The sequence below is a fragment of the Triplophysa dalaica genome, chromosome 15, assembly GCF_015846415.1.
Source record: "Triplophysa dalaica isolate WHDGS20190420 chromosome 15, ASM1584641v1, whole genome shotgun sequence".
Taxonomy (NCBI): domain Eukaryota; kingdom Metazoa; phylum Chordata; class Actinopteri; order Cypriniformes; family Nemacheilidae; genus Triplophysa; species Triplophysa dalaica.
In genome coordinates, this window is record NC_079556.1 from 15,743,199 (window position 1) to 15,765,771 (window position 22,573).

The 22,573-nt window shown below is 37.0% G+C and overlaps 2 protein-coding genes across 2 annotated transcripts; both read left to right on the forward strand.

Annotated features, from left to right (window-relative positions):
• The first annotated feature begins 4,123 nt into the window (after positions 1-4,123).
• On the forward strand, positions 4,124-8,614 carry LOC130436752 (N-lysine methyltransferase KMT5A-like). Its single transcript, XM_056767696.1, has 8 exons — positions 4,124-4,560; positions 5,505-5,621; positions 6,823-6,964; positions 7,084-7,297; positions 7,374-7,433; positions 7,846-7,905; positions 8,219-8,255; positions 8,604-8,614. Coding segments are annotated over exons 1-8 (642 nt in total). The 5' UTR covers positions 4,124-4,559.
• Positions 8,608-18,388, forward strand: LOC130436679 (uncharacterized). The gene is made up of 7 exons (XM_056767557.1): positions 8,608-8,663; positions 8,976-9,035; positions 10,813-10,867; positions 11,188-11,253; positions 11,410-11,517; positions 16,326-16,400; positions 17,784-18,388. Exons 1-7 carry the CDS (start codon positions 8,631-8,633, stop codon positions 18,023-18,025), a joined length of 639 nt encoding a protein of 212 aa, XP_056623535.1. The 5' UTR covers positions 8,608-8,630; the 3' UTR covers positions 18,026-18,388.
• The last annotated feature ends 4,185 nt before the right edge of the window (positions 18,389-22,573 follow it).

Genomic DNA, 22,573 nt, shown 5'->3' on the forward strand with positions numbered 1-22,573 from the left:
TCATATGAATCAAGCGCACTCCACTCACTCATTGTCCAGGCAATGCAGTTAAATCGCAAAGTTAATGGTTATCGGATAGAAATAATAGCACACACTGTACACCCCTACCCCCGGCGACAATGGTACAATCCAGCTGCAAGTGCACGCACAAAAATGAAAAATTAGAAAAACAAGTAATTGTTTTGTTTGTTCCATAATCTGAAATTCTGAGGCAACTACCCAAACACGTATAATTGAAAATGAAACTGAGGGACAATTATCCATTTATGAAGTACTCATGGAAATTGAAAATGAAAGTTTGAAACCAATTTTCCTTATATCAATTTTGATGGTGCAAATTGAAAAAAGAACTGCAAAGCGTTACACGCACCTTGTTGGCGCGTAAATTTGTTCGTCTGTAGTCCCCCGCACATGCGCAAAGAGCTGTCCTCCACTCAATCGCAACACGCCAAAGACTTGTACCCCACTCAATTTAAAATGGCAAGTTCATTCAAACACCTGGAATTTGTGATTCATTGAAGTAACTTATGAACCTAAATTGGAAGATTGGAAACTCAAACAATTGAGTTGAAATTTCATAACACATTATTTTATGTCTGAGTTAATGACATATATAAGTTATCATAACTTTTTGATCAGATCATTTTTTACAGTGCATAATGTTTTGCTGTCTAGTCAAAGAAATCTAGCTTTTTATTTACATTTTACATTTCAGATTTCTACACATGTCCATCATAACAGGCATTACATTTTTATTTTTAAATATCATTCATTCATTGAGCTCACTTATGACAAATCACTTACAATTTATTTTCATTAATTTTAAAGGTTTAAAATTAATTTGAGGTGACCATGAGCTGTAAAAACCTACTGACCTGTGCTAGTTCACTCAACTGAAGTTAACCTTTGCTAATTTAATTGATTTTAAATTACTAGCTGACGTTTTATTTAATGGCAATCATTGACCACACCCAGATTAAATAATGCATGTTCAAAGAATAATGTTCAACATTGCTTTACAGACTACTGCACTTAAAAAAATTGCAAGAGATTGTTGAAAATCAGCAAGAAATCCTGGCCATGCAGGGACAGTTACTGGCTGCTACAGCTGTGACAGTGTCAGACGAAGGGGGCGACTTGCTGGATAATGGGCCATGTTAGACTGTTAAAGAACTCCAGCAGCTGGTCACTGACAGGCCAACATGGACAAAAGAACCAAAATGGTGAAAACATATGCAAGCATTTAAAAAATACGCTGTTAAAAAATTGCAAGAGCAAAGACTGAACGCTTCTCTAGCAAAAAACACGGCTCACATAATTATTGGGTATAAAGATAAAACGACATGTCTTGTAGATGGTCTGCTCGTGCGCTTTAACCTGGTGCATGAGCAGATGCGTGGAGAAGTGTCCGGTCTTTGCTCTTGCAAATTCCATCATGTATATAACGAATCCGCAATGGTTGGAGCGCAACTGTCTCCTTAAGGGAAAGGGAACGTTTACTGCACGTTTTGCCCAAAACACACCCATACTCATTAGGAAAATAGGGACAACTCTTTTAGGCCATGTGCTGGGAGCGCTGACAATTAACAGACTTATACACTCATCAACTATTACAAAAGATACAACAATTCTCTAATGCTCAAAAAGTCAACACAGTACATTTAAAGTCAGGTGGGTGTAAACCTCCTAAAATGCTATTCACGAGTTCACCTACACATATAACAGTGATGTTGATAGGGATAATGATAGAGCTTGGTTATGAAGGTTATGTGTATTTGGCGTGCTGTCCGGGAAGCGGGCTCCGAGCTCGCCAGATCTATCCGAGCCCGAAACACTCTACCTTGGTACGGGTGAGTGCGCCGAGCTCGGAACCGGTCTGAGCCCAGAGCACACCCCCCGAGGTTCCTGCGGGATATTTAGCTTGGAGAGGAGCAGGGGTGGAGGAGGGATGCTTAATCTTAGGAGATCGAGCAGGTTAGATGGTTTCCCTATTTATTAGCGAGCTTGCTAGGGCTAAATGTGTACAGCTGTGATTGCTGATTATAGACCAGCCGGCTGATTATATGCTCCTGCTCCTCCCCAACTTTGTTAATTAAACATCATTTTTGGAGTCAATTACTATTATTTTGTGTGTATATCCTACATATATTTTGTAGCTTTAGGAGGCTATCACTAAATGATAAAATCAGTTATTTAACAGAATACAAAATCAAGCTGGCCACCCAGTCCAAAAGTTTACATACACCTGACTGTTAAATGTATGGTGTTGACTTGAGCATCATGCAATGTTGCTCAAAGCATTGTCAGGGTGAAAGAGTTCGTTTTGTGGTTGTATGGCAAGCCATTTTGTCATTTAACCCTTGAGGTTTACTAGTATCTATTTTTAGGCTACTAGTACTTATTGTTTAGTCACTAGTATCTATTCCATTAGATACTAGTACTTAATCATTAAATACTAGTACCTAAAAATTAGATACTAGTGCTTATTTATTAGGTACTAGTACTTATTCAATAGATATTAGTACTTAATCATTAGATACTAGTACTTATTCATTACATACTAGTACCTAAAATTAGATACTAGTGCTTATTTATTAGATACTAGTACTTATTCAATAGATACTAGTACTTAATCATTAGATACTAGTACTTATTCATTACATACTAGTATTTAATCATTAGATACTAGTACTTATTTAATAGATACTAGTCCTTATTTATTTGATACTAGTACTTATTGCATCAGTGACTAGTAATCATTCTATTGTTACTAGTAACACATTTCAGATTTTTGCCATTGATTTCTATGGAGATCTGTCATTTAGATATCAATTATTCAGTTCTGACCAGTGTGTCTTCCAATAGTCACTAGTACCTATTTATTAGGTACTAGTATTTATTCTTAAAGTACTGATACTTATTTATTAGGTACTAGTACTTATTTTAAAGATACTAGAGCCTGCCAAACGGATACCAATGCTTATTTTTTAGATACTAGGACTTATTCATTGGATACTAGTACCTAATAAATATATACTAGTATTTATTCTATATTTACTAGTACTTATTCATTAGATACTAGTACTTATTTATCAGAAACGTATACATGTTTATCAGCTACTAGTACTTATTAGATTTATACTAGTACCTATTCACGAGATACTAGAACTTTTTTCAATAGTGACTAGTAAGATATTTTATTTTACTAGTAAGACTTGCGATTGAACTCTACAATGGCCTTTTTGACTAGTCATTACATATGACAGGTAAAAAAACAATTGTGACCAGTAAGATAAGAAATGTTACTAGTAACAACCGTAAAAGACACTAGTGTCTAATATATAACTACTAGTACTTATTGAATAACTACTAGTGCCTATTAAATAGGTACTAGTAGACATTGAATTCAAATCCAGTATTTAAAAACAACTACTAGTATTTAATGAATACATACTAGTAGTATCAAAAAGATACTAGTCATTATTGTAATACGTACTAGTCAGAAATTAGTAACTGATATCAAAAACAGAATAACTACTAGTACCTATTCATTTGAAGATATCTTCTGCCTTAAAAGGAACTAGTAAGATGTGTTTGAAGATATCTTGATTCAATCACATTATTGAATAAACATGATTACCTATCTGTCATCCAATCAGAGTTAACATACTAATACTATGCAAAATGACGATGGCATTGTATGTTAGCTTGTCTGGCTAATCGGTTAGCACAAAAACACAAATAATGTTTAGTATCACTATTTATTGTTTTTGGTGTGGAATATAATGATAAGTTTAACTTTGTTAGATGGTAAAGTTAAATTTGGGATATTGCACGCGGGACTGATATTTGATGTAGCCTAACGGCGGATTTAGCACGAGGCTGAATCCAGCTTCTTATTCGCAGTTTCTTATTGACACTATCCGTTACACTTTAAAAACCTGAAGCATCCGCTGTTACAGTTTCTTATTCACGCTTAGCGTAGGGCCCATCTCGCCTCTTCTTTTACATTTTTTTTTAAACTTTGTGTGTCTGTGGGCGTGTCTCGGTGTGTGTGTGTGTGTCCGGGCGTGTGTCTGTGCCTCCTTACGTGTGCACGTGTGTTGGCATATGTGGTTTATGAAACCAATTTTCAGGTTTACATACCAGCATTATGAGACCAATCGGTTTATGAGGCCATTTTTAGTGGTCTCTTAATTCTGGAAATTTAAATTGTCATAATTATTAACAAATAATTAATAAAATTGTTATTAATGTGTTTATGATTACTAAATGCAGTAGTTTATCGATTAGTGTTACTATTTTACTTCTATTACACTACCTACCCTTTTTAGTAGCTTTATAAATATGGTCTTTTAAACCATGATGTGTCTGCGTAAACTTAAAACAGTGCCCCTGTAGGAGGGATTTGGTATTGCAAAGTTATACACCTGGCGCCAAATTACACACACATTCGCGCCATAAGCGTTTGGCGGAAGTTACCAGCTACGCAGTTCGCGCGTTGGCTGCCCAAATGAAGAGTCGCCGCACCGGAGTGAACAACGGAGTCTTCGAAGAGAAGTAAGTCCTTAATATCTTTATATTTTTACATGTTAGAAATTCGTGGCTTATCCCCTTAGTGGATGTAAAAGAGTGTCGTCATATTTTTATTCTTATTTTAATCGACTTAAATCGACCTTCTCCTGTCCTTGTTGGTATTTCGAGTTAGTTATGAACAACTGGCGCCATTTGTCGATGTTAATTTCAGATGTCAAATATTTATTTAATGTGATTTGTTTTAATGTAATATAAAACTGTATTGATGCCCTATGAGAAGCTGCAGCTTCAGATGCCGCAGCTTCTAGAATCAACTTCTAATGTTACATAAATGTGATGTAGAAAAGTAAGTTGATATCGAATGTAATTATTAAGAAAGATGAAGGTAATTATTCAGAAATGTAAGGAAAAGTGGTGTCGTCCCCTTGTGCGGAGCAAACTGCTAATATGTCAGATCGTCTAAACACTCATACGATATACTTTTATTTAATTATTTATCGAAGTTGAAATATAAAACACTGTAGAGAATAAGCATAAAGTCCACAAAATGTCTCTTGGTCGCGTGATTTAAAATAATCGTAACGGGACGGCTTGAAGGTTTAGCTGGTTACTGCTGGTTAATGCGTTCTGTAACACGTGATGCTGCTCGCTCCCATAGCGACCTTGATTCACACACGTTGGTCAGTTCAAGAGTGAAAAATGTTTAATGTGATTTATGTAATTATATATCGCTTATGTGATATAATGAAAAGCTATTTCGTGTCTATTCATCTATAATTAAACTGGTTGATATGGGATTTATAACGTAGGACATTTCGTAGAGCGGTTTATGTAATTGTAATGATAAAATAGTTCAACATTCAATAACTACGAGTTTAAAAGGGAGTGTATTTCAAACAACAAACAACTTAAGCATGTTATTAATATAATACTGTTTATAAAGATTGACTTTGCATTGTATTTTGTAGTGAGTCGAATGATGAGACGTGGCAGAGGATTAAATCCTCTCAAAGATGCCATACACCATGTGAAAATGGGGAAAGACAAAAACATAATATCAGAGCGATACATTAATCCCGCCAAAGGTGAGTGTTTTTTTGTAAACCTTATCTTGATTAGTTAAATTCTACTATATTTTTTAAAGATTTTTTTCAGTCCATATTCCTGACCATTCACCAGGGATTTAATGTAGTTACACTAACTGTCAGGGTCAAATGCTACTTCAAGGTATACATGAAATTACAATTAGAAACAACAAACATTTATTAACAATTGTTATGGAATATTGTAAAATTATAGTTTTTTCATGTTAGCAAATGAAATCAAACCCATTTATAGTTAGTTTGCACTCTTCTGTAGAACTTAAGCTTAGTTCAGACTGTCACTGCAAATCAGATTTTTGGGCATAGAAGATTGGAATCTAATTTAAATGATTGATTGTCCAAACTGTGTACAGCAATTGTTCAGATCCAGTGACTCGTTTTTTTGCAGTATCTGATTTGGTTTCTATGACAATGGCATTATATTGACAAGGTAGAGTTAAACTTTATGCACGGCTGTGCAAACCGACCGGTGTATGACATCGCAGTACCGTGAGAAGGATTCCACAGCACACTGCTTTGTCGCTCTCGTAGAATGGTGAAGTCATACGGTGATCAGTCAGAACAACATTGTATAGAGTTGAACAATGTACATTTTTCTAACAAAATCATGACGTGTAGCCGATGCGCTGGATTACTATGTCTAATGAAACTGCTGCTGAAGCGTATGAGGCTGGAATACGGGGCTCTTTTCAGTAATCCAGCAGACCGACAACAATATATGCATTGATATCTGACATGTTTACGTTTAAATGTGTTTTTTACGTGGAGCAAGAACGTAACGTTAGCCAAAAGAAACTCAAACTCAATCTATCTTTTTCGGACTGAAACTGATTTCCAGAAATGCAATTTGAAAAGGATTTTAAACCACATGTGAATGTAGCTAGAAACTGATTATGCACAAAAATCTGATTTGAACTGACAGACTATACGTAGTCTAATCATCGTGGCACATGTGCTATTGCCCTATAATAATAAGAATGAATATACTTGAACAACAATCAAACAGAGAGATTCTCAATTTCACACCATAAAAATTACTTGAATTAATAATAAATAAGTTAATAAAAATATTTATTATTAAAACATAATTTCAGATTTTTTTTTTTAAATAAAAAAATACTTTAATAAATATATATTTTTAATAAAAATGTTTAACTGTTGCCTGTTGTTTTTTGTCATTCAGGTCGGGGAGTATTTGCAAATACCCTTATTGTAAAAGGTTCCTTCATTCTTGAATACAGAGGAACTTTAATTGAGAAAGGGGATTTTGAAGACATATTAAATGAATATGCATACTTTTTTAACCACCTAGGGCATAACTACTGGTAAGTAGCCTGAATTTTACTGTATGTTAACACTTCTGCATCATGATGCATTTTTTTAAACGTATTTCTTTACTCTGAAACCAATTTAACACTCGGTTGTCAATGTTTTTTCCCTATAGCATTGATGCCTCTTATGATAATGGCTCACTCGGTCGACTTGTTAACGATGATGAGAAGCCAAATGCAAAAATGAGGAAAATTCTAGATGTTGATGGAAAGCCACATCTATGTTTGTTTGCAATCAAGGACATCGATGCAGGTGAAGAAATATTATACGATTATGGAGGACATAACTTGCCATGGCGTTCTCGCCATGGACAGGAACATTACAAGGTAGAGTATATTTTAATTTAAATAAAGTAATTTACTAATATAATCTTATTACTTCAGCTTTGCTTCTGTCTCTCAGCACCTTCATGAGCCCTTTGCTCCAACCATGACAGCATGTGACATCAGGTCTCCTACAGAGGTTTGTTTATAGTTTTGTCATTTTTTTTAACCGAATGAGCGTCAAACTAAATTGAGTTCTCTTATTGCTACTAAATAGGACTTAGCAGTAGACTTTTGCTTTATAACACTTGTGTGTGTTTTCTGATGGGTTAAGAGGACACAATTTAGTTTATGAGGACACAAAATGTCTTTAAATGTGACTTGGCAGTAGACTATTGCTTTTTAACATGTGTGTGTTTTCTCATGGGTTATGAGGACATGATTTGGTTTATGAGGACACAAAATGTCTTTGTATTTGACTTAGCAGTAGGTTTTTGCTTTATAACACTTGTGTATATTTTCTCATAATTTGGTTTCAGAAGAGTTATTAAGGCTTTGACTACACAGCTGAATGTCTTATTATTACTTCATTCTCTTTGTTTGTCTTTCAGCACCTTCATGAGCCTGTCGGTCCAGCCATGACTGCATGTGACATCAGGTCTCCTACAGAGGTTTGTTTATAGTTTTGTCATTTTTTTAACCGAATGAGCGTCAAACTAAATTGAGTTCTTTTATTGCTATCAAATGGGACTTAGCACTAGGTTATTGCTTTATAACACTTGTGTTTGTTTTCTCGTGGGTTATGAGGACATGATTTGGTTTATGAGGACACAAAATGTCTTTGTATTTGACTTAGCAGTAGGTTTTTGCTTTATAACACCTGTGTATATTTTCCCATAATTTGGTTTCAGAAGAGTTATTAAGGCTTTGACTACACAGCTGAATGTCTTATTATTCCTTCTTTCTCTTTTTTTTGTCTTTCAGCACCTTCATGAGCCTGTCGGTCCAGCCATGACGGCATGTGACATCAGGTCTCCTACAGAGGTTTGTTTTTATTTTTGTCATTTTTTTACCCGAATGAGCGTCAAACTAAATTGCTCTTATTTAAATTGTTCTCTTATTGCTACTAAATAGTACTTAGCAGTAGACTTTTGCTTTATAACACTTGTGTGTGTTTTCTCATGGGTTAAGAGGACATGATTTGGTTTATGAGGACACAAAATGTCTTTGTATTTGACTTAGCAGTAGGTTTTTGCTTTATAACCCCTGTGTATATTTTCCCATAATTTGGTTTCAGAAGAGTTATTAAGGCTTTGACTACACAGCTGAATGTCTTATTATTACTTCATTCTCTTTGTTTGTCTTTCAGCACCTTCATGAGCCTGTCGCTCCAGCCATGAGGGCATGTGACATCACATCTCCTACAAAGGTTTGTTTATAGTTTTGTCATTTTTTGCACCAAATGAGCATCAAACTTAATTGAGTTATCTTATTGCTAGTAAATGGGACTTAGCAGTAGACTATTGCTTTATAACACTTGTGTGTGTTTTCTCATGGGTTAAGAGGACATGATTTGGTTTATGAGGACACAAAATGTCTTTGTATTTGACTTAGCAGTAGGTTTTTGATTTATAACACCTGTGTATATTTTCCCATAATTTGGTTTCAGAAGAGTTATTAAGGCTTTGACTATACAGCTGAACGTCTCATTATTTCTTCTTTCTCTTTGTTTGTCTTTCAGCACCTTCATGAGCCTGTCGGTCCAGCCATGACGGCATGTGACATCATGTCTCCTACAGAGGTTTGTTTATAGTTTTGTCATTTTTTAACCGAATGAGCGTCAAACTAAATTGCTCTTATTTAAATTGTTCTCTTATTGCTACTAAATAGTACTTAGCAGTAGACTTTTGCTTTATAACACTTGTGTGTGTATTCTCATGGGTTAAGAGGACACAATTTACTTAATGAGAACACAAAATGTCTTTGTATGTGACTTCGCAGTAGACTATTGCTTTTTCACAGTTGTGTGTTTTCCCATAATTTATGAGGATTTGATTTGGTTCATGAGGACACAAAATTACTTAACATGTGAGTTGGCAGTAGACTATTGCTTTATAACACTTGTGTGTGTTTTCTCATGGGTTATGAGGACATGATTTGGTTTATGAGGACACAAAATGTCTTTGTATTTGACTTAGCAGTAGGTTTTTGCTTTATAACACCTGTGTATATTTTCCCATAATTTGGTTTCAGAAGAGTTATTAAGGCTTTGACTACACAGCTGAATGTCTCATTATTACTTCATTCTCTTTGTTTGTCTTTCAGCACCTTCATGAGCCTGTCGCTCCAGCCATGAGGGCATGTGACATCACATCTCCTACAAAGGTTTGTTTATAGTTTTGTCATTTTTTGCACCAAATGAGCATCAAACTTAATTGAGTTATCTTATTGCTAGTAAATGGGACTTAGCAGTAGACTATTGCTTTATAACACTTGTGTGTGTTTTCTCATAATTTATGAGGATATGATTTGGTTCATGAAGACACAAATGCCTGTGAATGTTACTTAGCAGTAGACTTTTGCTTTTAAACACTTGTGTTTGTTTTCTCATAATTTGGTTTCAGAAGAGTTATTAAGGCTTTGACTACACAGCTGAATGTCTCATTATTTCTTCTTTCTCTTTTTTTTTCTTTCAGCACCTTCATGAGCCTGTCGCTCCAGCCATGAGGGCATGTGACATCACATCTCCTACAAAGGTTTGTTTATAGCTTTGTCATTTTTTAACCGAATGAGCGTCAAACTAAATTGAGTTCTCTTATTGCTACTAAATGGGACTTAGCACTAGGTTATTGCTTTATAACACTTGTGTGTGTTTTCTCATGGGTTATGAGGACATGATTTGGTTTATGAGGACACAAAATGTCTTTGTATTTGACTTAGCAGTAGGTTTTTGCTTTATAACACCTCTGTATATTTTCCCATAATTTGGTTTCAGAAGAGTTATTAAGGCTTTGAGCACACAGCTGAATGTCTTATTATTCCTTCTTTCTCTTTTTTTGTCTTTCAGCACCTTCATGAGCCTGTCGGTCCAGCCATGACTGCATGTGACATCAGGTCTCCTACAGAGGTTTGTTTATAGTTTTGTCATTTTTTTAACCAAATGAGCGTCAAACTAAATTGCTCTTATTTAAATTGTTCACTTATTGCTACTAAATAGTACTTAGCAGTAGACTTTTGCTTTATAACACTTGTTTGTGTTTTCTCATGGGTTATGAGGACATGATTTGGTTTATGAGGACACAAAATGTCTTTGTATGTTACTAAGCAGTAGACTGTTGCTTTACAACACTTGTGTGTTTTCTCATAATTTGATTTCAGAAGAGTGATTTGGTTCATTACATTTACAATTGTTCATGATGATTTGTGTCTATTTTATTACTGGCTGATTAATTGTCATTAGTTGTTTTGTTTTATTACATTTTATTTTACTTTGGAGCAAAAATATGCATTAAAATGTAACTGAAAGAAAGACACAAAATAATAATCATCGGTTTGTTCATGTTTTTTCTTGTACTCAGGACATAACCGTTGGATCCCAGCAGGAATCCACAAGACCAGGCAGCGGTGATGATGGTAGGACAATTTTTTAATGTAAGAAATTTAGTATTTTCACAGTAAATTATAGTTTGCATATTTAGACTCATTTATTTTCATATTTTCTATTCTCCTAATTTATTTAGTTTTTAATCAGATACATGAATCTGCCAAAGAACACCAAAAGCTTTCACCTTCAATTGGCCAGTACTTCAAATAGTTGAAGGAATAGTTCACTCAAAAATGTTAATGCTATCCTAGGTCTATATGTGTTACACCAATAAAACTAATGTAAGTGTACCTACCACTTATTAACACAATCTAATTATTTCTCTTTAATTACAATGTTTGATTAAAAGAAAGAGGAAGAAAGAGGAAGAGAAAAGAGAAGAACGTTGGAGTGAGAAGGAGAGAGACAGCCAGAGGTAAAAATCAACTGACCCATCTACCATTCATATTCAAGCATTCAACGGCCCTGTAAAGTCTAATAGTCTTAGCTCAGTTCAGTGTTGATTCTGTTCAATTTAATAACTGGATGAAATTAATTTTCAAAATCGTTTTATTTGCATTTATTTCTTTAGTTTGCAAAGCACATCAACTTGTCAAAGAGGAGATGAATTCGCTTGAAAAATGTTCTGTTTGCTCTGGACCGTTTTCCCCACTGAAGTGGTGGGGGCTGAAATGTAAAGGTTGGTATAAAATTATCTTGTGATTCAATGAATATATTTATTTCTGTGCAATACGTGGTATGGCGTGGTGCAAAACCGCTTTTCTGTGACAGGTTAATGCTCCACCAAAGCTCTTGTAGAAGAGAAGGCACTTTTCAACCCATTCTCTACACTCTAGGGTACAATATCAATAGCCCATTGACGCATGTCAGAACAAAATATGCTTTTTTAAACGGAGGTCAATGTAGGAAATGTGCACTTTATAAACTGGCACCTGCTAATGTTCATAATATTTTCCATAAAACATTCAAATTGAAAGCTATATTTGGAAATTATAACCAAGTACATGTTTATAAGATAATTCATGGAGAATTATGTCTTGTGACTTGCAACAATTTTTTAGTTTTGGCTAGTAGATGTTCTGAATGGCCTGAAAACTAGAACAGGTTCCCATACAAAACCGATTTTTTTTATGAAAAGAACCTGAACCGTTAGCAGAAGTCCATTTTTCATAGGACTTTATACACATTTTTATACACATACACACAAGTTGCTGCTTAAGTTTCTATAATAGCAATTTGCATATACTCCAGAATGTTATGAAGAGTGATCAGATGAATTGCATAGTCCTTCTTTGCCATGAAAATGAACTTAATCCCAAAAAACCTTTCCACTGCATTTCATTGCTGTCATTAAAGGACCTGCTGAGATCATTTCAGTAATCATCTTGTTAACTCAGGTGAGAATGTTGACAAGCACAAGGCTGGAGATCATTATGTCAGGCTGATTGGGTTAGAATGGCAGACTTGACATGTTAAAAGGAGGGTGATGCTTGTAATCATTGTTCTTCCATTGTTAACCATGGTGACCTGCAAAGAAACGCGTGCAGCCATCATTGCGTTGCATAAAAATGGCTTCACAGGCAAGGATATTGTGGCTACTAAGATTGCACCTAAATCAACAATTTATAGGTTCATCAAGAACTTCAAGGAAAGAGGTTCAATTCTTTTAAAGAAGGCTTCAGGGCGTCCAAGAAAGTCCAGCAAGCGCCAGGATCGTCTCCTAAAGAGGATTCAGCTGTGGGATCGGAGTGCCACCAGTGCAGAGCTTGCTCAGGAATGGCAGCAGGCTGGTGTGAGCGCATCTGCACGCACAGTGAGGCGAAGACTTTTGGAAGATGGCCTGGTGTCAAGAAGGGCAGCAAAGCAGCCACTTCTCTCCAAATAAAACATCGGGGAGAGATTGATCTTCTGCAGAAAGTATAGTGAATGGACTGCTGAGGACTGGGGCAAAGTCATATTCTCAGATGAAGCCCCTTTCCGATTGTTTGGGGCATCTGGAAAAAGGCTTGTCCGGAGAAGAAAAGGTGAGCGCTACCATCAGTCCTGTGTCATGCCAACAGTAAAGCATCCTAACACCATTCATGTGTGGGGTTGCTTCTCATCCAAGGCAGTGGGCTCTCTCACAATTCTGCCCAAAAACACATCCATGAATAAAGAATGGTACCAAAACACCCTCCAACAGCAACTTCTTCGAACCATCCAACAACAGTTTGGTAAAGAACAATGCATTTTTCCAGCACGATGGAGCACCGTGCCATAAGGCAAAAGTGATAACTAAGTGGCTCGGGGACCAGAATGTTGAAATTTTGGGTCCATGGCCTGGAAACTCCCCAGATCTTAATCCCATTGAGAACTTGTGGTCAATCCTCAAGAGGCAGGTGGACAAAAAAAACCCACTAATTCTGATAAACTCCAAGAAGTTATTATGAAAGAATGGGCTGCTATCAGTCAGGATTTGGCCCAGAAGTTGATTGAGAGCATGCCCAGTCGAATTGCAGAGGTCCTGAAAAAGAAGGGCCAACACTGCAAAAACTGACTCTTTGCATAAATGTCATGTAATTGTCGATAAAATTGCAATAGAAAACATCAAACTTTGCACTTCTCTGACCACTTTTCTTTCATCTCCATCAACATACACCTTCCCACATGCATCACAGCAACAACCAGTTTCTTTCAGATGTAATCTTTTCTCTTTCTCTACGAGCACCTTCTCTTCTGCTGTCGAATCCTCTCTTCCCTTTATCTTTTCTTCCCTGGAGACTAACACAGCCACCGACACCTTATGCTACACTCCAAATTCTTAACATCAGTCTCCACACAACATCGAGACTGACAGAAAGGGAAACGTGTCTGATCTTGTCTACGAATACATACTCTAAACCAGGTATACTCACCTAGTGACTTACTACATTTCGTTACACTGTACTTGTATATGTGTAATGACAATAAAGTTGAATCTAATCTAATCTAAATCTACCTGAATTATCTCTCGTTGAAAGTCTTCAGTTTGCTTGTCTTCCTACTTCCTCTGAATGTGTTTGTCTATGCCAGTTACCCTCTTCACTCCTGGATTCACCAGCCCTGCGTTCACAATCTAGTCATATCAAGTTGAGTCTTATACATCATATAACCATTTACAAAGTATTACTTCCATCTATCGTCATGATCCACACCTAAAAGGATCCACACCAACTCAACCTTTTTGTGTCAAATTGTACTTCAAGTCGATAGAAGTGCCCATCTTAAAACCTATTTCTATACTAAATCTTAAAGCCTATTTCATCTATCCTGCTTGGGCCACCCAGGTACCTTGTACGATAGACCTCAAGGAGGGTTTGCCGGTGTCCCATGGATAAATTTATGCTCTCTCCATCCCTATTAAGAAAACCTCGGAGGAGTGATTTGCCGAAGGCCTCAGGGATTCATCTGTCCCTCTCTGTCACATGCTGCCTCAACCTGCTTCTTCTTCGTGGCCAAGAAGGATAGGGTTTAAGACCCTGTATAGATTATTGAGCAGTCAACAAGATAACAGCAACGTTTTGCTATCCTCTTCCCCTCATCCTGGCAGGAGTCGAACAGTTGAGAGGTGTGTGCATCTTTACCAAGTTTGACTTCTGCAGCACCTACAATCTGGTGTGGATAAGAAAAGGTGACGAGTGGAAATTAGCTTTTTTGACCCTTACCGGTCATGATGCATACATTATAATGCCTTATGGACTGGTTTATGCAACTGTGCTTAATGCAAGCGGTAGAGGCTTTTCACTCAACTGTACTTGTGTTTATAGATGATTTATTCTTTGAACCCTGACGATCACCAGCACCATGTTGCAGAGGTCCTTGAACGTCTTTGATAGCACCACCTCTACCTCAAGGCAGAAAAATCCTCCAAACTCTGTTAAACATCTCCAAAATGACATTTCCATGGACAAGGTGGGAAGGTGGCAGCTGTACCCAACTGGCAAACATCCACTCCATTCATAGATCTTCTACGCTTCATGGGCTTCGTCAACTTTTATCGCCACTTCATCAAGATCTACAGCTCCGTCATCATACCCCTCACATAACTCCTCCCAAACAAACCTAGGTTTCATCACCATATATTGATTATGGGAGGTATTCCGAATGAAAATGACCGTGAACATAGACCATGGGCTTTATGAACATGTGGGATTTATCAATAAAGGCTACGCGTCTATAAGAATTGTGAACGCACGTTTGATAAATACTTTTTTTTTTGGTTCTTAGACACAAAGAACATATAGAACATTTTCTACACACTGTTGATAACGAGGCCCCAGGTCTCCCTTGGCCATTGATACCTTCAAACATCTGAAGAAAAAGTTCTCCTCAGGCACCCTGATCAATTTCAGACCATCATCGTCGAGGTAGACGCCTCCTCTTCGTGGGTAGGAGGGGTGATATCGTAGCGGCAGTAAGATCAACCAGTACTCCATCCATGTGCCTTCTGCTCTCATAAATTCACCCCGGTGGAAAGGAAACTAAACTGTTTGCCATGAAGCTATCATTGAAAGAATGGATGCATTTGCCGGAGGGTGCTCAACATTCGTTTATCATCTACACAGAACACAATAGCTTGTGATACCTCAAAGAAGCCAAGCTGGCTGGGTCATGGTTTCCATGTCATGCCACCTAGTCCGTCTCAAAGGCCTTCCCACAGCAACGGAATCATCTCCTACTCCCTCTATACCAGTGCTCTGGTATCCCGAGGACATCGTCTCAGATCGTGGACTCCTGTTCATTTCCCGGGTATGGTGTGTACTCTAAAGTGGAGAATTTGGTCGACTGGGAGGGCTACAGACTAGTGAAACGCTCTTGGGCCCTGAGTGATAACATACAGGATCCCGCTCTTCTCAACACCTTCTACTACAAGCATCCCAGTCAACCCGCACAATTTGACAACGACAGACCACTGCGACGGCACTGCCCCTAGGAACAGGCTGTGGGCGTGGCACTGTGACGGAGACATCAGTCTCTCTTATCACACCTCCTCCAGCTAACCCTCATTAGTTTTAATCATCTGTCACTCATCTTCTCACCCATCAGCACCCGTATAAAGTCACCAAACACTCTGTCAGCATCTGATCTCATCTAAGATTATAGACTCTAAACTTGCTATACTCACCTAGTGAGATACCTGGTTTTAACATAACTTAAGACGTGTTATCATTGTAGTTCATTGTAATCATTCTTACCTTGAAATAAAACAGCTGCCTTTATAAAATAAAACCTGAAATAATAAACCACGATGACGTATGTGATGGACAATTCCACTACCGGAAGACGCATTCGAATCCTGGCAAGGACGCGTCCGAAGTAATGGCTCAGATGGTCAACCTATATATATATCTAGGAGTGTAGTTGCAATTTAACTTACAATTACTGTCCTACCCTATAGTTTATGAATAAAAGTGCATAATATGCAAGCAATACATTGTAAAATAATTATTTCCATATCTATGTCAACAGGGCTTTTGGAAAGCAGGCCATGTCCAAACACATCAGAAGGACTAAAAGCTGACAGACAAATCTCTGAAAACGATGGTATGATAAAATGTTTGCAACGCAACAAATGTATTTTTGTGATAACAGCACAAAATATTACTTCATACAAGTAAAGTATACTTCACAATTATACACAATTAAGTTTACAATTAAACTGCAAGATGTGTAGCGCAAGATTGCTGACAGCCCTAGCGAAAAGATGAGCTTAGTATCAATAATGAAGAGAGAAATGATGTGAAAGAAAATCAAACCCGGCTCATGACAGAAAGAAACATTGAACAAAGACTTTTATCATGACGTTCAACGTGTCTAAAGACCTCGCAGGTGACATCAAATAGATTTCCTAGCCTCCTCATAGACATAATGATTATAGTTGTTGTCAAGGTCCAGCAAAGTACTAAAGACATTGTTAAATTAGTCCATCCACTCAGGCTCAACTGAATTTTTCTGAAGTAATGAGAATACTTTGAGTGAAAAACAAAACACAATACTAACTTTAATCAATATATTCTCCTCTGTTTTGTCAGTCTATGGTGCACGTTCATGAAGCACTTGCATAAATACAGCTTTTGTCTGCTTGTAAACACAGTTGCGCTTCCAGGTTGCCAGTCAGAACACTGGTGTCTGCCCCCACATTTACATAAAATCTAATGCATATGCTCTCAATATTGAGCGCCATAGACTGACAACACCCTGGCCTGAATTTAAGGCTAGATTAGAGGGGGTTTGAAGAGACTGAGGTCTTCCATCCTGCCATGTAAGGGGTTTATGGCAGTTGATTTAGCAGCCTTATCTGATGACACTTTGCTCATTTGTTTGTTAGGCCACCAAAATCCAGTCCTCAAGTAGCAGACCTTACTTCATCAGGGCAGTTAGTCAGCCATAAAGCTGTGCCCTGGAATGCTTTATCAAGTGGTACTATACTATATTCAAGTATGTGGCCAAAATAAGAACTTCAATATTTAAAAAGGGATGTTTTTAAAAGGGGAAGTTAACTTTTAATTGCCCTTATATGATTATATCAAAATATTTATCAAATTACAACTTATTCTGCAAACAGTGAGCAGAAATCTTATATCAGTTATATAAAGCTTAAACCATCGGAGTCTGTGTAAGTATTGGCCGATCATGATGACAGAAAATCGTTACTCGTATCTGCTGCAAAAATCCTGATCCTGTATTATTCCCTGCTTTGAACCTTGTTTACATTTATGCATTTGGCAGACACTTTTATCCAAAGTGACTCACATTGCAATTCAACTGTAGTTTCAAGTTTTTTTTATAGCACATATGTTATATAATCATGGTGTACACCGTGCACACCTGATCATTTTATTTCTAAGATTTTTAAACCGTATCAATAAAGATATGATCTGTTTGTAGTCAGCAATGCTAGCAGTTAATCATCTTGTTTGTTACTAGTCTCTAGCAGAGGAAGGCGGATGCCCAAAAGGAGACCATGGACGAAACCTGAGGTGAACGCTGTGATGAGACACTTCAAAATGCACATCAGCAAAGCTCACTTGGCAACAATGAGGGAGTGTGAGGTCTGCAAAAGGTGCGAGCATCCGGTCCTTCAAAACCGGTCCGTCCAAATATACGTGATTTTGTACGGAACCGAGGGCGAAATTTTAAACACGTGGAAAATTAAGTCGAAATTTTAATGTTCGTAGTCCAAGGGGCTAATAATCTGTTTGACACATTTTAGTTCTACTCTTTTAACTTGTAATTTTTTTGATAAAAATGTATGTATTTATTAGTTTCATAATAGAAATTTTAAGAAAACATGTTTTATTCTCCTGCTGGTAGTGTTGATCATTTTAGTTTATATGTTTAATCTGAGGGACTATAGACCTCTGTTGATGTTTTTTTAACTTTAACATTTGTGGTGTTTCATGAAGTTGGGTTATGTTTTTCATTCCTGTCCCTGAAAGGCAATGTTTTGTACCTGTCAATGTACAATATTTGACAATATGTTGTTGAAGATTCAACACTTGCAACATTATAATAAATTACTACTAATTTGATGATGGAATGTTTCCTTAACCTGTTAATCTACATCTTCCAAAAGACTTAATTGATCAAATATTCAATTTTATTTTATTTATAGAGCATTTTATGATTGTCATGGTTGCAAATAAGTTGCATTGTTGCTCTACATGCATTTTAACGACTGAACTGAGACAAAATTGCCGCTGAAAGTAATATTTATTAACAGTCTGAATTTACTTAAATGTTCTGTATATATTGGAGGATAACAGTAGCATATGCATATGATAGCGAAGGGATCTAAGTCAGTCATGGGTTAAATAGAACATTTAAAGCCAGTGTTAAATATACTGTATATAAGTGCACATGGACACTTGGAGTTTAGCTGTATGAATGTTAATACATTATGTGTGTCTGTGTTTAGCTGCGGCAAGCTGTTTGTTTTGCTAATGAACAGGGGCGAACACTGCAGGTTAGTTTAATTTTAAACTTCTCAAATCATTTGTGCTTGGGCTGAAAAATATGTCACAGTAAACTAGTAATGCTCTCACGTTGTCTGTAACCTTATTACTTGTAAATGACAAGCTCTTAAAATCCACGTGAGATCTGCAGGTGCACATTCTGTGGATTTTAGGTAAGCGTAAACGCACAACGTCAGTACATTAGGATGCGCTGTTTGGATTTTTTTGGTCTCTGGACGAATTATTTGAGGCGTTTAAGACGAAACTAACCGCAGATGAATTCACGAAATATCATTTAGCCAAATCATTGCCATGGCAGTACTACACGTGTTGTGTTGACATGCCGGACAGAAGAATGTGGGGTTCGCTGTAACTCACTATGATTTAAAGAGACATGCACCAAAATGGGCTGCTGTGAGCAAAGCTGTCTTTGACAAGGCAAGAATGGTTTTGTTTACACAGCCATTGAGTGTTTTTAAGCAAAATGGATGTTGTTGAAGACCCTAATAGATCATACCAACTTGTTGAAAGTGCTCGTCTGATGAGTCCTTTAACACAGAGTACCAGTTATATTCTGACTACTCCTAAACATTCTATCATTGCTAATTATATAGAAAATGTTCTTCGCTATTAAAGGCAGCATAGGTGATCCTGTCCAGAATTTTGTTGTTGTTGTGCTGGTTGAAAATCTCTATCATATCTATATCATATCTATCAAGATGTATAGCGGTCAAAGTCGTAGGACCAAATAACGTTCACCCACTGGTCATGTGTACATTTTCATCCTGTTTATTTTGCATCACTCGTCGCATCCTGTTCACGTAGACAACATACGTGATCAGCTTGCTGACGTCAGCTGTCTCAATGAAGGGAGAATGATGGACAAGCTGTAACAACCAAACTTCCCTTGCGAACCGACAAGTAAATGTACTAAACAAATGTCAGTTTTTAAAAAAGCAGTGCAAAAAGATCTGGATCATGAAAGAGGAAAATCTAGAATTAAAATCTGTAAAGTTTTTACAGGATTGAGAGGGCTCCGGAACACGGCTCTGATCTCTTTCTTTTGGACAGGTATGTACATCCTTCGATAAGAATTTAATGGACTTTGGACTTTTTTGATGGATGGCAATTAGAGTCTGTGTGTGTTCATGTTTTTGAAGGAGGCATGGCTTTAGACGGTTTACCGCATAGAAGGTGGGATTATAATTGAACTGCTAGCAAACTTAATTTAGCACCTTTCCAAAATCAACCACTCCATGTACTAATGTATCTTAAAACACTTATGTATGTAAAAAGGTCTACATTTTATACATTTGGTTGTATGTAGAGACCTTATAAACCCTGATGTCCCTGTAAACCAGTTAGTGGCTAGTTCTGTGTTTTGTGTATGTAGAGACCTCATAAACCCTGGTGTCCCTGTAAACCAGTTAGTGGCTAGTTCTGTGTTTTGTGTATGTAGAGACCTCATAAACCCTGACGTCCCTGTAAACCAGTTAGTGGCTAGTTCTGTGTTTTGTGTATGTAGAGACCTCATAAACCCTGGTGTCCCTGTAAACCAGTTAGTGGCTAGTTCTGTGTTTTGTGTATGAAGAGACCTCATAAACCCTGACATCCCTGTAAACCAGTTAGTGGCTAGTTCTGTGTTTTGTGTATGTAGAGACCTCATAAACCCTGGTGTCCCTGTAAACCAGTTAGTGGCTAGTTCTGTGTTTTGTGTATGAAGAGACCTCATAAACCCTGGTGTCCCTGTAAACCAGTTAGTGGCTAGTTCTGTGTTTTGTGTATGAAGAGACCTCATAAACCCTGGTGTCCCTGTAAACCAGTTAGTGGCTAGTTTTGTGTGTTGTATGTAGAGACCTCATAAACCCTGATGTCCCTGTAAACCAGCGAGTGGTCAGTTCTGTGTATTGTGTGTGTAGAGACCTCATAAACCCTGATGTCCCTGTAAACCAGTTAATGGCTAGTATTGTGTGTTGTATGTAGAGACCTCATAAACCCTGTTGTCCATGTTATCCAGTAAGTGGTCAAGCAAGAAGTCAGTTGTACAAAATCAATTTAGTGTTTTTAATCCAGTTGTTTACATATTTTCTATTTTGTCACTCGGAAATATCAGTGTACATTTCTCAACATTCCTTTTGCCATTACTTGAAAATAATCCAGTGAGATGTTTCCATGTACAGGGAGTCATATGTCTTATTACATGAAGAAAAGGGGTAAAACTGAAAGGGGCCAAGTCCTGAAGAATTCTGGCAATGTTAGGACAAATATAGCTTCAAACACAAAATGGTTAACTCATTAAATATTGATTTGATTGGATTTGATTTATTTAATTGATAAATAACTGTGATATATAGCATTGTTTTTAAAAGCATCCAAACATGTGCTTAAAATGTCTCGCAGTACTACAGCTTTGCAGGTAGCTTTCTTAGGTCCCCAAGTTATTTAAGCTTGTTGGAGACTAATGTGTCCCAGACTTGCACAGTAATATTTTTGGTATGTTTAAAAAACCAGTCAGTTCTGGTCCTTGATTTTGATTGAGTCACGTAGGAAGCTGTTGTAAAAAACACAATTTATAAGTGATGACTGTATTACATAGTCAAAGTACTTGCATATTCACATGGAATGAAGCAGTTGAGACATAAGTTAATTTTTAATTAGGAACATGCTGTATGCAAGCAGCAAAACGCTGGGAGTTTCTTTGGTGGAATGGAGCCGGATTGTATTTAATGAAGCCTTGCTAAACATATGAACTAACAATTTTATATTACCAATAAGTTCCTTGAAGGAGTGTGTATAGAGTGAATTTTTCAATTTAGAGATTAACCTAACAACCCCCTTAGCTGTTTTTAAATGCACTGTAACACACTGCTTTCTTGGTGCTTATTGCTTTAATAGAGACCTCATAAACCCTGTTGTCCCTGTAAACCACAATTTGACACGTTCCCATAAACCTGTGAAATGTCACATACATAATATAAGTATGTTCTGAAAGTAAATGATTGTTTTTGAAATGGTGTTAGTCTTCTGTAGATCAAATAAAAATTTTTGACATGTTTTTTACCTTGATTGGATGGAGGGAAAGGTATGTCCCTGTAAACCACCAAAAAGTCAATTGACCTCATAAACCACATATGCCTGTATGTGTGTGTGTGCCTCCGTACGTTTGTCTGTGTGTGTGTGTGTGTGTGTGTGTGTGCGCGTGTGTGTGTGTCTGTGTTTGTGGGCGTGCGTGCGTGCGTGTGTGTGTGCGTGCGTGTGTGTGTGTGTGTGTGTGTGAGAGAGAGAGAGCACCGAGGATGGGCTGCTGCTTGCTGTCTGAGTCAAAACATGCTGAATGCCCCTTGAGATGACCGTGAACTTCACGTGGAACCTCCATCACCCACTCCCCTTACAATTCTCTATATTACTTTGATAGAACAGTTTTTAGGCATCCAATCTCCACCATGAATATTAATCACATCCAAAAGTACCTACATGTTTGAAAGTACAATATTCTAGTGAAAAGCATGAAATATGGTTTATACATAGTGAAGTCAACTACATGTATATTTGTAAAAAGCATACTATACACAGTTTTATTATACTTAGCATATCTATTATTAACTGTCTCTCTTACCTTTTATGTAAATTAATTATTTTCATCATTGATATATTTTATTTTCATTCTATGTATTTTTTTTTCAAAAAATGTTCTGATCCATTGCTCTTATACAATTTATTATACACCTGCTGGTCTTAGCCAGTGCGTTAAACACACATTAT